This window comes from Hippocampus comes, unplaced genomic scaffold (genome assembly GCF_001891065.2).
Source record: "Hippocampus comes isolate QL1 unplaced genomic scaffold, H_comes_QL1_v1.1 scaffold80, whole genome shotgun sequence".
NCBI classification, from domain to species: Eukaryota; Metazoa; Chordata; class Actinopteri; order Syngnathiformes; family Syngnathidae; genus Hippocampus; species Hippocampus comes.
Genome location: NW_017806164.1, coordinates 1,860,239 through 1,875,151, shown reverse-complemented (window position 1 = coordinate 1,875,151; position 14,913 = coordinate 1,860,239). Strand labels below are relative to the sequence as shown.

Below are 14,913 nucleotides of genomic sequence, written 5' to 3'. Positions count from 1 at the left end.
ACACAGAAAGGAGTGACGCAATACCACAAAACACGCTTTTGTAATGTACCACCTGCAAGGTTACTGTACATCTAGTTCCAATATTTTACTCACCCATATATAAAAAACTGATTATCAATTTGAACAAACTGCCAGTTGAACACGAAGCATTATTTTTCTATGTAAGGTTTCAAATTAGAACAGTTTTGTTATTTCAGTGTATTGCTTTTTGCACAATACCAATGTGACCAAATGAACAATATCGAAGTGGTTTTGATATTTTAATGTCACTGCACTGTACAAGTGATGGTTTTTCCCTTCAGGGCACAAGTAAAATATTTTTCAAAATCTTATGTGGTATGAAATTTATGTGTGTGTGTCTACGTATTGGACTAGGTAGCATGTCAAGTAGTAGATCAGAGTGGTGGACTTTGTAATGGATTACATATGTGGTCATGGATCCAACAAAAGGTTAAAAAAACAAAGGTTTGACGACTCCTGCTGTTTTCAATCGAAATTTTAATTTTAAAATTGAAAAAAAAAAATTGGCTACATTTGTTTCTTGATACTGTCGTCCGTCACAGCAAGTTTGAACAGTGGTGAGTGATGCCACTGGATGTTTCTTCTTTTTCATTAAAAAACAAACAAAACAAAAGCTGACAAAAATGACAAATTTCAATGTCCTTGACCTCTCAATTATCTCTGCGTAACCCCCCTACTGCATCCTTTAGTCAAACATTCTTGACATCTAATCAGTTTGTTCAGAGGGACTTCATTCTGTGATGCCTTTCATCAGCTCTTTCCTACCCCCTTAACTCTTCAAGTCCTACACTCTAATCCACTCCGCTATGACAGGGTGGAGTTACGTTCCAGGAGCAGGAGGCAGACGCCATCTGAGAGGAGGAATTCCAAATGAGGGACCATGAACGAATGTGATGATTTAACACCTCAGGCAATGTTACCTGGGAGCCAACTAGTATCGCCCTCTGCTAGGACGCCAACGACTCAGAGTGTGTTCTGGTCGAGAGCTCGTGTTCTGAGCACCTTCATCCACAGAGGGAGGAAGAAAGCGAGGGTGGGAATGTTGGTCTCCTCCCCTTCCTCTGTGTGCAGGTCTCTCTTGTAGTTTGGCTCTGCTGTTTCCACCACCTCGTTGCCCAGTCTCCCTCCTCCACCCTCCGAACGATGTATCGCCCCTCTCCCGCCAATTGTCACCGCCAGCTGAAGGCACAAGCATAGAAAATCATGTTTTCCCTCACATCTTTTTAATTCTTCAACGGAAAAGTGAGCAGAAATATTAAACAATGCAACAAAGATTAAGATCAGCAGTGAGGTCAGACGTGACATCTCAAAAAATGTACAATGATTTACTGTATGTGAAATTGTATTTATTCAGGGGATGAAATCCAACACCTTCGTTTGCCTGCTATCTTGTGGCCTTTTCACACTGCACTTGGTTTTCATCACGAGGCAGGGCACATGGATGACAATGCCCAGGCGAAAGCTTGCTCATATCTGGTAATAGTTGCTTTGCGGCCTACCAGGAAGTAGCCGAGAGCAAGATTATTATATTTAACGAAAACTAATGACAACATTTTTAATAAAATTGAAAAACAATTTCATTTATAGAATTCAACCAAAACAAAAATGCAAAAACTAACTGAAACTAAATCTTACGTTAATAAAATTAACTATAACTAACTACAATTGTGGCCTGTGCCGGTGTTGTTAGCGCATCGACCTCACAGTGAAGAGGTGCAGGGTTCGATTCCAGCTCTGGCGTTCCTGTGTGGAGTTTGCATGTTCTCCCCGTGCCTGCATGGGTTTTCCCCGGGTACTCCGGTTTACTCACACATTCCAAAAACATGCATGGCAGGTTAATGGAACACTCTAAATTGTCCCAAGGTATGAGTGTGAGCGTGGATGGTTGTTCGTCACTGTGTGCCCTGCGATTGGCTGGCAATCGGTCCAGGGTGTCCTCTGCCTACTGCCCGAAGACAGCAGAGATAGGCTCCAGGACCCCCCGCGACCCTTGTGAGGATAAAGCGTATCGGAAAATGGATGGATAACTATAATTATAGCAAAAATGTCGTTCATATTCATCTGAAATGAACAAGGAGAGAGATAGCGACAATATCAGTGACCTATGATTGAGCCTGGATGAAATGTACAAAAAAGGGAAAACATCTTTTGGGAAGTTGGAAGCGAAAGGATCACAAACGGCTTGCTATAAATTTAAGGCTGTTAAATGAGACTCAAGATGCGTGGATGCAGAGTAGTTACTCTGAAAACAACCATGGATGTCAGTTTGTCCTTATAGGGAAAAAAAGGGAGAGGAAAGTAGATTCATGGTTAAAGAGAGATTTAGGATGGAGAGAGATATTTGCTGAGCTAAATTGGGCCTGATTACAAACACAAACCAAGCTAGGCCTGGTATGGCACCACAAAGCGACAGCACAACTCGCACGCGTGTGTACACAAACACGCACGCACACACACACACACACACACACACACACACACACACACACACACACACACACACGTCTGAAATAATGATGGGAAGTGCAAGGGCACAGCCCTCCATCTTATGCATCCTCCTGAGACCCACAGAGCTTGACTTGAGTAAAGAGCAGACAGTTTGGGGTAAACCAACTTGGCACAAGCTGCTGCTTTAAAAAAAAAAGAAAAAAAAAAAGAAAAAAAAGCATTCACCAAAAGTCACAGGAGTTGCATGAAAACAACGGGTTCATATTTCACAAGGCTGCTGCTGACTCGTGCCCGATGACTGACCAGCAAGTGGCGGAGAGTTCAAGTCTATTCATAATAATAGGTATTTTTGTTTTTTTTGGACAACAAACATAAGTTCTTTGAAAGGCCAATTACTTCACTGACGTAAAGACGAGCATTTCAATCAACATTTCAGTGGTGTTTCGCGTCAAAACTTTGACTGGAAATAGTTTTTGTGTACTCAACACTGGTCAGAGGTTTATTTGAATTGTGGAAGTTTTCCATTTCTTTTCCGACTTGCAGTTTCATTCGAGCTTCATTTGAGCTGTAGGCGGAGTAAAGTGCATTTTGGAGCGGCGGGATTACAAGAAAAAGTGACAACTTTTTCTCTCCTTATTGTTGAGAACTGTTTCGTTTTTCTAAAACTTTTCAAAATGAATTTTGTGATTGATTTTCCTTAGGGAACTATACCTGTAATGCACAGTTTGTCAATACACAGACAATACTTTTACAAAAATGTAATTTATGTGACAACAATGAGTATCCCACTGAGGCTGAGTCTAGCATCACTCAACGTTAGATTAAAAAAAAAAAATCTTATTCATAAGAAGTCTACCAAAGCTGAAGCTGCTCATCAGTAAAATTCTAAGCAACGTTCTTGTGTTCACTGAGAAATTGATTTAAAGTTTACTTACTAATCATCTATGTTGAGCACTGTACATATACAGCGTGATGAACAATTGGAGGGAATAAACAAGCTGCCAAGATAGGTTTTTTTCATTTTGGGGTGTTAAAACTGTCCTGTGTTTCTTCCCTGTTGTTCATAAAGCTGTTTTTTTTTTTTTAATTATACAGACAGGAGGTAAAAGATGGTAAGGTGTGAAAATGCTGCGGGAAATGAGGTAAAGACAGGACAGAGAAGATAAAAGGATCATCGTATGGGAACAAGTGAGGTAAAGGGGAGCCGAGAGCCGAGTGGGGGCTGATGGGGGGTTTTGAGACGTAAAGAAAAGCCTGTAATCATTGTTGTTGTGTGTCTTAAAATAGAGTGCTCCCAGCCTATAAACAGAAACATGCTATTACTAGTGTACTGACAAAGCAAGTGTTGGATTCAGGCGTGCACATGTGCTTGCAGCCGTGTGCGTGCGTGCGTGTGTAAAAGACCACAGCACACATGGAGCTGGTTACAGCACGGCCCTCTGGGTAATGTGGTTCACTGAGGGCTACCAGAGAACTACAACCATTGATCAATGGTCAGATTAATATGCTGTTTCTCCATTTGGCACCATGAGTATTTTCAGCCCCGGTGTGCATTGTTCAAACTATTCTCAAATGTGAGGTCTTTGCAAAATCAAAACATGGAACTAAATGCACAGTTGATATGAGACTCTTGACAAGTGCGCCCAGTATTTGAGCGACAAAATTCAGTCTTAACTTAAACTGCGTAGTAATAAAACTGAAACGAACACAGAGCAAGTATGTTTCAGAAAGAGAAAATTGATGAATGACAAAATATAGAGGAGAAAATATGTGAAATATGTCACTTATAGTCACCTGTGCGTCCATCTCTGTATTGGGGCCTATGGCTTTGTCCGAGCACGTTAACTTTGGATTGAGACTGCAAGACTCTGTTTCTCTTCTTGCAAACTTCTAAATGTTTCTCTCTCAGCTGGAGAAACAAGGCAAGACTGGACGGCTGGAAAGGGAGCAGACAATAACAAAAAGACATTGCTGTTAATCGGGCCTGACTTGTGACATCATTTTCCTTAAAACTGATACGTACACACACATGGACGCATCACTGAACACATCCAAACAATCTAAAGAAATCCATGTGAAGATATATGTCAAAAATTTTGTTGAACATGTCTTTTGTTGTGGTTGTAGTTTCAAGGGGAGACAGCTGTTTCCATAAAGATGCAAACAGTGCATTGTAATTTAAATTCACGAATTGTTTAAGTCTTGGGTCATCATTAGAACTTTTGCTATCAGCAACACCACTGGCTTTGCTATCTAAAAACAATAAAAATAAGAAAACCAAAAGAAAAATCATAATAGGCTAAAGTTGGCCCAACTGTATTAAGTGTGACCTCCTCTTACATTCCACTTTAATTTATCACACAAAATAAAAGTCATTAGTGAACCTAACCTGAATTGCAAGTTGGCGGAAGCAAGAGTGCACGGAGAAAATTTAAAACATGTATGGGCAGAACATGCAAACTCTGGACCTCTCGACTGGGAGGCAGACATGCTAACCACAACCTCGCCAGGCTGCCCAGTTGCCCTTCCTTTTATTTTCGATACTGCTTATCCTGTCCATGTTTGCAGAGGAATGGAGTCAATTAGAACTGACAATCAAATCCGGGCATATATTTTGTAAAGAGGGAATTTTGAGCCCTGGATGTCTTTCGACCGTGCAGGTGTACCTCATGAAACAGAGTGTATTTAAACTGTTGGGCTCCCTGTTCCCACTCACATGCTTATCCAGCAGCACTGCTTGCTCAGTGCGGCTATGCGCCAGCAGGTATTTCGAGTGGAAGAGCTGTCCATCGAAGCTCTGCCAAGGCATGAGGGCAGCGTTGGGCAATGGGCAGCCACTGGCACAGTTGGCCCCCAGCATGTAGCTCAGTCCTCGGACGTAGAGAGAGCCCAGTTGGACTGCTCGGCTGCAGAGGAATGGCAGCTGAGGAAAAAAAAAAAGAACTTTGGAATTATGTTGGCTTGGTCACACACATCACACACAGTCTGATGCTTTGTTTGATCATCTGTTGCGGCACTTGGACAAGAAGTAGCATGAGTTTGCACCACGTCACTTTTCATTCTTTCAGCAGACAGCTCAGTCGAGGACAATCGTCTTTTTGGGATTGTGGATTTTGCTTCGGTACTTTCCTTTCTTTTTTTATCCAAGAGCGATGACCAGGAAGTACTTTGAGGAAACGCCGTTCGAAAAGGTGCCTTGATGCAACCATTAATCTACCTTAAGGATTAATAATAATAATAATACATTACATTTATAAGCGCCTTTCAAAACACTCAACGACACTTTACAATCAAAACAAGAACAATAGAACCACAGATAAAATTGATTGCTTTCTTCTGACCAACATTTATGACAAGAAGGCAGATATGTTACCTGTAATTATTTTTGGCAGCAACAGACCACAAACAAAGTTCCAAACCTAAGTTAGGAAAAGTGGATAATTCATTTTAAGCAGTTATGCTCTCTTTTCCTGAATTGGAAAAGAATCAATCATTGTTTTTCTTTATCACTTTAAAACATAAACACAATTTTGGAAAGTAGAAAAAAAAAACATCTGTAAATGCTTATCCTCTTCAAAAGTTTTTAATTGATGACAGTAGTGGTGTTCAGAAACAACAATGTCAAATATTCTTTTTATTTGGTAAACTTTTTTTTTTCCAAGTGAGGACCTGTGACACTATGTAAAATTTTTTTTTACCCTGACATAGGCCAAAATCTGCTTTTTAAATTGATATGACTGACATTAATCCCAGTAAATAGAATCTGAAGATACAAAATGAATATGTGCCTTAGTATCACCGCACAGAACACATTTCCTATACTTTTACTCGAGGTCAAAAATCGCGAAAGCTGCAAAAACACCCAAGTTACACTATCTATGATATCATTATAAATCCAGTTCAAGACTAGCTACAATTTCCAATGTTACTACAGAGTGCTTATTGCATTATGTTGGAAAGAGTCAATGACAGCAGGCAGATGTTCACTGTGTGCACATTTTATGCTGTCACCTGTCACTTGGCAGATAGCGCTGATAGCTGTGATTATATACACACACGAGTGCGTGCACGCGCACACACACACACACACACACACACACACACACACACTCACACACACACTTGCGCAGCCCTGCCTGTCACCTGCTTCCAGTCAAACACAGCTTCACACACCGAAAACAATGAAGCATTGGACAGACGCAGAAAAAGCCTGAAGCGCACAAACAAACTGACACAAAGAAGGAAAAGAAGACTGAAAGAGGAACAAAGAATAAGAATATGAGAACACAAAGTAGGACAAAAGACAGAAAACTGTGCATGTGTATATAGGCTGTTCATTGAGGTGTGTGTGTGTGTGTGTGTGTGTGTGTTTGACGTAAATAGATACATGTGGTGAGCGTCAGCCAGGACAGACGGGTGACTGTCGCCAGAACACTCTTTCCGTCTTTCTCACACACACACGCACGCACATGCGCGCGCACACACACACACACACACACACACACACACACACACACACACACACACACACACACACACACGCACACACACACACACACACACACACGCACAGGCAACTCCATGGGGCGGAATGCTGCAAGAAAACAAGGCATCCCAAAACCTAACCGCAACCTCTTTCCTTTCGAAACAAACACAAATGGCTGGTTTCATTTTACATTAATGTGAACATACACAACATGATAGTGACTTCTCTAAATATACATTTCCAAGTAGAATGTGCAAACACAGACAGACAGATATAATGATGGACACACACACTCAAATGTGCAACAATGGCGAGCCATATGCAAGCCTATTCTTCTTTTTGTCTGTGCCTGCTTAGTGGTGAATCTATACTGATCATTTTCAGGCCCACGCCCTCCCAAGAGCCTCCAACCTTTCCCAGAGATCACCTATTAAATACAAGACATTGCCCTAATTACTGTGTAGCCAAAAGACGAAGAGTCAAAACACAAAATAAGTACGGTAATTAAGCAGGGAAAATAAAAGGGTCAAAAACAAGGCAGCGACTGGTTTTAGGAACAGCTGGTAAGACACTTTAAGGTCCTTCTCTGGCGAGAATCGTGACTTTTTAAAACAACTGTAAATAATTGTAATTTAAACAACGGATGCGGACCAAACCACAGACGTTATATATTGAGTGATTTTAAATCTCACATTAGCTTTTTTAAGAAAGTCAACAGGAAGGATTGCTCCCAGCCTGATGACAGCAACATCAGGCTTGTGAGAGGTCAAACTTGTGAGGTACACGCACTGGTCTCTACAGTAGTTACAGCTGAACAATTTGCCATTGATGACAAAAGCCCCATTGAAGATTCTGTCTTTGCAAAAATAATACTCAGTTTTGATTGACAATGGCACTTAAAATATCACGTACATAGTCAATAATGAACAAGAACTGCATTTCAAAGTAGGAGCTGTGTGTAATAGCAGACAGATACAGAGACGATTAACACTCAGGAAAAAAAAAGAAAAACACAAAATACAAACAACACCATTTACATAACAAGCTCACTTCTAATTGCGCTGTTTGTTTTCTCGACGAGATCCCCATTCAAGAGCCTATTTGGGTTTTCTCTACATTTTTTTCCCCTTTTCATTTTCCCTGACTAGAAGCGTGTTTACTGTAAAGTATACAAGGGCCATTGTTCTCATACATAGGAAAACGCATCACATATTGAACGAGTTCAAATAAGCGACTACTTTGCTGACCTTGATATGTTGAAGCTCTTGCAGAGATCTGAGCCTCAGACACACAGCTTGACTCAGGTAAGCATCCACATCCTCTGAACATAAAGATGGTACCTACAAAGAGACCGATAGTAAGATGGAGAAATATATGGTGACGTACAAAAAAGAAATGGCTTTCAAATTCAATCGCATCCCGGTGTGTCTTCTGAGTGGGTCGGTTTGTTTGGTCTGTCCTCACAAGGGAAAGTAACAATCCTGAATGCAGCAAAGAAAGCAGCCAGTGTGTGTGTGTGTGTGTGTGTGTGTGTGTGTGTGTGTGTGTGTGTGTGTGTGTGTGTGTGTGTGTGTGTGTGTGTGTGTGTGTGTGTTCAAAACAAACAAACCCCGAAGCTATTCAAACAGACGAGGGGTGAGCGAATGTGAATCCAGCGGCCCTCAGACAACAACAGCCACTGTTGTCTGTTGGCCCGTCCGCTCATCTTTGCTTGTCTACTCGTCTAACAGACCCTCAAACAAGCTGCCTGTCTGTTGTGATGTTTTTTGTTGTTGTTGATTTTTAGACCAGTTCAATCACAGTCGCAAAAGCAAACATCTGAGAGTTGTGTCAAAAATCTACCTGGAACCCAGAAAAACAGCAGCGACTAATATGGACAGTGAGAGCAGGTGCCCAGAAGCAAGGCATGGAAGCCGTACGTCCACATGGCATGACAGTTGACATAACCTTCACCATAGAACATGTATTTTTATGTGGTTATGTGATGAACCCAAAAACATTTGAGCCTATTACTTGAGGCGACATAAAATGGTTGGAATTACTCAATGATAAATTTTCGGAAAACCTGTAAATCATCATTTATAGTTGAAAATCATCTTGATATTGTGGTGCCGCCATAAAGGAAAAATCAACACAGACATTGTCGAAATACTTCGGGACCGAACTGTTTGTGAAATGGTGAGGAAAAAAAAATATAAACTGGATATTCCTCTTGACAAACAAAGTATTGCTTTCTTGTTAACACAAAATTAGTTTTAGGGCAAAGTTGTAATAAATTGTATTTCATTAAAAAGCAATTCAAAATCTCATCTTTGGTGGCCTACTGGTGACGCCAAACAAACGTAAATGAAAAAGGCTAACACTCGAAACCATTATAAAGAAACAATGTGGGTGAGGTGAATGAAAGAATGAAGTTCTTAGGTGGTTATCTCAGCTGCTGTTGACGTTTCTCAAGCTAAACTGGTCACTCTGGGTGATAATTGCGGCCAAGTAGCCAAACACGCTATTAACGAGAACTGTTTAACATCACATCACATGTTAGCAAAAGAACAGACGATCATATCCAAAACAAAAAGTCTGTTCTGGTGTTATATCTTCACTTTTTAACCAAAGTACATTTGGCTTTAAAACATAACTACCATAAAATTAGTAAACTCTTCTACTCGGTAGTACCTGGAGGACAATATAGGTGACCAGACAAAGAGCAGCCAGAAGAAAGTCTTCAATGACTCCATGCAATTCGGCAAACTCCTGGCAGTCAAATATTGAAAAAAAGCTCATCAGACGCAAGGCCGAAACATCCGGGCCAGAAGTGAACCACATCAAGTCCAGACTGGGCTGCTCACCTACAAAACCAGACAGATAAAATATTAAAGTGTTTGGTTGAGGATTCAAAAACACTGAATGTATGGGGCAAAAGCTGCATTAATGATAGGGAATTCTATCAGACGACTTAAAGAATGGTGAAGAAAGGCATCCACATAACTACGTTTGAGGCACGAGAATATAAATGCTTGAAGTTCTTGGTGGCTGGAATATACTTCACCAGGTCGTCGAAAGGCCTTTTTCACTCAAATGCGTCACTAAGTGCTGTTTTAGCCAGCTCTCCTGCCCTCCCCCCAACCAAAAAAAAACAAGTAAAGTGAAAAGGTGACAAACAATTTAACGCAATATCTCCGCAATTCAGAACTCCATAGATCTCAGCCTTTGCATGTTTTCAGCAATTATCTTTCAAATTGTTTTATGTATTTACAAACAAGTCTCTGAATTGACTTTACAGTGTCTTTAAAGAGTGTATTAGCTATGACTATTTTCACGAGGACTGCAGTTACTGTACACGGGATGCAGATTGGCACGGCGGGGACCATGTCGGGCTCATTCAAAGGGTTGCCTGGATAGACAATCCACTCTCTGATGGCTGGAGGTTCCGCTGTGCTGTCTGAAAACACACAAGGTTTTAAGAACGACTTTGCACGTGGGAGTCCATGAATGCAAAGCTGCTCTATATGTTATGTGTCTTCGGTGTCTACCATCGTGCTTGTTGAGGAGGAGCAGACCATAGATGTGTTGTCTGGAGGACTTAAAAACCACAGCCTGAGGCAACAGTTCATGATCCTCCTCATCTTCCAGACTGTTACTACATTCAATCACTCCTTCGCACAGGACATTGTAAACCATGAAACCCTCTGCCGAGACATGCTTTTCTCTACAAGCCTATAGCGAGACAACCAAAGAGGGAAACATGGGTGAGACTCAGCAAAGTAGTTATAGATGTGCACATGGCATGGTACCGGACATACCTTTAATATTTCTGGACTGACATATTTCTCAAAGGTAGAGGTAAATGGAGGTGTGGCATCCTGCTGAGGAACGTCCGGTGCAGCCAGCAAATAGGAGCAAATTCCTTTTTCCAGGAGCTTTCTCTCTGCAACTGGTAGTTTCAGAGTCAGAGGTATGAGCCCCATCTCTTCCTCCTCTGTGCCCCACAAAGAGCTGACAAACTGGGATACAGCGAACACCATTTGCCCTTGAGGAGCACCAGAGTGGGCTGCATCATACGACTTCCTGAGAAAAAGTACCGGTACATGTTTTGTGTCTTTTATCAGATTAATATTTTAATGATGACAATCTCAGATGAAGAGGACCCGACTCGCACCTGTATGCGGCCATTGCATTATTCCGGATCGCCTGCATGCACTCCTCTGGCACCACATCATTTCCGAGGAGACAGGCCAGTAGCGGTAACTGAGAAACATTCAATCCAATGGCACGGCAAAGTATCTCTCGGTCATACAGGACAGTGGTGAGGCGGTCTAAGTGCAGTTTTGCCACTGATAAGTAAGGAGCGCTTGAAAAAGAACAAAAATTACACATTTAGATCTGGCACCTTGTGTGGATTTTCTTCAATTTTCTACAGTCAATTTGACTTGTCAGTGACACAAGGGATGAATTTGTGCAAGGCTCAAAAGAAAATGAAGAAAGTCTCACACCATCTTTTTTTCATTATTGTTGCAAGCAATTTCTTTGTGTTCGGAATGATGCGGTTTGACGGCTGGCTTTTTTTGAAATTCATTCATATCATCACACATATCATCAACACATTTCTCCAAATGTTTTTAGATTTTTCCGCTTCTCTTATTCTTTTGTCTGAGTCCCCAAAGAAATACTTTCATCTTGTCTCATGGATGAAGATGAAAAAATATTTCTCATCTGTGACAAGTAGAAAAATATTTGCTTGACATAAAAGCATCATTTTGATCTTTGTATTTGTCTGTGAAGGAGAACACATTTTTGCTAGACTATGGTTGTTTGAGACAACAGAATAACAACCAATGTATACATTTTCATATTACAACATATATTCTTATGAATACATTACATTCATATTTAACTAAAAATAACAGCCTCAAGTTAACCAACCTGTTAAAAATGACAAAGTCTGAGTCCTGTCCCAAAATGCCCATGCAGCCATGGCGTCGGGCATAACAGGCAATCTCATAGTCAGCCTCCTGCACTGAGCAAAATACATCCTGACCTAATGATCTGCTCCCCCGCCAAAAAAAAAAATCAAAATTATCATCATTATTATTATTATTATCATAATATTATCATACATTGCAAACCTGAGGGCAAAGCGTGTGAATGTTGCCAAGCCAGATGGCAGACTGAAGAGATCTTTGCCTGGTTGCTCGCCGTGTAACTTAATGTAACGGAATATTTTAGATATCTCCCCATTCACTCTTCGCCGCCGCTTCACCTGCAAGCAGTCATCAAACAACAGTTTTCAACCCAATTGAACAGGGAACATATTTCAGCAGGCACCACATGGATCAGGGGTGTCAAATTCATTTTTGTTACGAGCCACATTATAATTACCGTTTCTCTTGGAGGGCCGTTACGGCTGTAACTATATAAAGAGGTCAAGAATAACATGTTATTCAATTATTGTTTAAGTAACTGTAATGAGGTGTTTGGAAACAAGAAATTGCTTGCAATATGTCCCTGATTAATTATACTGTATATGAAAATTTGAAATTTTGGTACAGATTTTAGCAAGCATCATAGAAGTTGTCATCTTTGATTTGCTTACGCGGACCACGTAAAATGATGTGGCGGGCCACACCTGGCCCCCGGACCTTGAATTTGACACCAGTGACATAGGTGAAATAGCAAGGTGTGAAAATTCTATTAAGGTAACAATACTGTCTATACAAGGTTGTGTTCCGCACCCATACGGGTCTCTTCTTCTCCTCAACCATGCCATCGAAGAAGAAGACAAGACGGATTCCTGCAGAGGTGAATGTCTCCACCCAGCTTCTCAGGATGCTCATGTACTCCTTCCACTGCCCCCCGCACACCCAGTCTTTACACAAGTACCAGTGGCACAGGCAGGCCATGCCATCCACAACGAGTGTGGGACCTGAACCAAATGGAAATATAAATGAATACAATTTTCAGGGTAGAAATGCATACACAGGTATAGTAAATTCAGACAACTGGCATATCTCTTCAGACTCCAGCCGAATTAGTATTTAAAGGGTTTTTTTTGTACGTTTTTTAAGTGATGCAACCGCAGAAGAGTACAAGAGATGGCAAAAATATGATGATCAGCAAAGAAGCAGAAATGGAACAGAAAAGTGGTCAACACACCTCTGTACTGGTTGCCCATTACATCACTATATGATTGAGTGCTAATAAATCAGCATCGATAATTTTGTTGTACCGTGAAATGACTCACTTTCCACCCACACAGTAATCTGTAACCATCGTTAAAATTATTAAAATAAATCATTTTTCCACTATTAAGGTGACCTTTAATATGTACAACTCGATTTAAAGTCTTTTGCTGGCATGAAAAGTGTTTATTGAATGAGAATTTAGATACATTTTTAAATTGTAACAAATTGTTGGAGAGATGCTCGTCTGTTTCCTACTATAATCTTACGGTGCCTTTGAGAAAGGCCCCGACAGACACAAGCAATTGACAGTAATGTGGATTTTGACATCAAATGCACTTGAATTTGGCAAATCACATCAACTTTATTTGCTGTCACATTGAACAAAACGTTGAAAATGTCTTGAACATTTCGTGAACATGTGTCGTGACTTTATAGACACATTGCAAATATACATGAGCCTTATAGATAGACTCACAGCTGGAAGAGTTGTCGGTTGTTTTGTAAACATGTTGTCTGGCCATCTCTCTCAGATTGACAGTCACGCAGGATTCTGGACAGCAGCGCTCCATGAAATATTGGAGACCTTTCACTCCCATTTCTACAGAAAGAGAGCACACACTAACATTCATTAGGTGGCACAAAGAAAGCGTCTACTTGATATCTGTTGACGTCGTCACGTCCGAATGAGATAGATGCTACTTTTAGGATTACTTTCTCCTTGATGATAACGATTAGCTTAGCTTCCATTTTTCAACGTTCATTAGTTACGGTACAGTCGCTGGCTGACCTTGCATTTCTAAAGTAACTCAAGACACACTCTTTGTTGTTGGCGCTACTATTTTAAATCTCCTTTATCAGGCTACTTACTTGAAATATTTCGCGTGAGACAGCAGAGCGTCCGGATTGTTTTGGTTTGCTCTCACTTCCTGCGTCGTGTGTGACGTCACGACGCTACAAAACAAAGCGCACGTCAGAAGCGCGCGCATGCGGCAAACACTACTCGGTTTAAACGTGTAATCTGAATTTGTGCGGCCAATCCACAGATAAAATAGCATACACATCTAAAGATACACATTTAATAGAAATCGAGAGTAGATGTTGTAGATTTAATTTGAAAAGTATAAACGTCTCAATGTTGCATGAATATGAATGGACCACTGCTGTCTGTGGCCTCAGTCCACCCATAAACTCTCCAGGCTGGGATGAGAGACGGACTAATTGCTCTCCAGGAGAATAGAGACTCTTTTCTGAAGTCACAAGCTATTAGCTCTACCCTCCACACAATAAACCCCCGCCCTCTCAGTTCTATTGTCTGAGCTTAGCAGAAATAAAGAAAGCGGCATATGCTGGCTGTCAGTCCAGCTGTCAGCATCTGTCGTTCCCCAGCCAGATGCTCAGTGGGCTAGGAGGGCAATTCACCTCTCACAGTCAACTGATTTTCAAGGAAGGGGGAGCTCAGCTGTAAATTTGCCCCCAGTGTGTGCCCTCAAAAGTTAAGGCCATGCTGACATATCGTGAAAACATTTTAGTGTCAATCATATCGTATCGTTTTGGGGTTTTTTCTTGTTGAGGCTCAAGTTTCGCAAACTACAGGACATGTCAATACTGTACACTAAAGAAGAGAATTAACATGACTGAGAGAGAAAGAGTCACACTTTGCACTTTAAACAATACATTTTAACAAAAGAGGGACATTAGGGGGTCAGAACAGATGCTGATGATCCAGACTGATGAGGTTTCAACTCATCCTTCAGTTCTAATTTTTCAGTCTTGTTATTA

At 41.0% G+C, this 14,913-nt stretch overlaps 1 protein-coding gene across 1 annotated transcript; it reads right to left on the bottom strand.

Moving 5' to 3' along the window:
- Positions 1 to 553: 553 nt before the first annotated feature.
- fam120b (family with sequence similarity 120 member B) lies at positions 554 to 14,083 on the bottom strand. The gene is made up of 15 exons (XM_019895913.1): positions 14,002 to 14,083; positions 13,610 to 13,732; positions 12,685 to 12,875; positions 12,079 to 12,212; positions 11,876 to 11,998; positions 11,112 to 11,303; positions 10,756 to 11,020; positions 10,486 to 10,669; positions 10,293 to 10,394; positions 9,629 to 9,801; positions 8,203 to 8,295; positions 5,186 to 5,392; positions 4,264 to 4,405; positions 942 to 1,200; positions 554 to 872 (listed from the first exon to the last, which is right to left on the bottom strand). Exons 2-14 carry the CDS (start codon positions 13,728 to 13,730, stop codon positions 953 to 955), a joined length of 2,175 nt encoding a protein of 724 aa, XP_019751472.1. The 5' UTR covers positions 13,731 to 13,732; positions 14,002 to 14,083; the 3' UTR covers positions 554 to 872; positions 942 to 952.
- Positions 14,084 to 14,913: the final 830 nt, after the last annotated feature.

Bases quoted from the DNA above. Each gene is read 5' to 3' on its own strand.
- fam120b (XM_019895913.1), bottom strand. From the start codon at position 13,730: ATGGGAGTGAAAGGTCTCCAATATTTCATGGAGCGCTGCTGTCCAGAA. The intron at 12,876-13,609 runs GTGAGTCTATCT...CATTTGGTTCAG, and splicing joins AACCGACAACTCTTCCAGCT to GTCCCACACTCGTTGTGGAT. The intron at 5,393-8,202 runs GTCAGCAAAGTA...TTTTTTCCTCAG, and splicing joins AAGAGCTTCAACATATCAAG to CTGCCATTCCTCTGCAGCCG.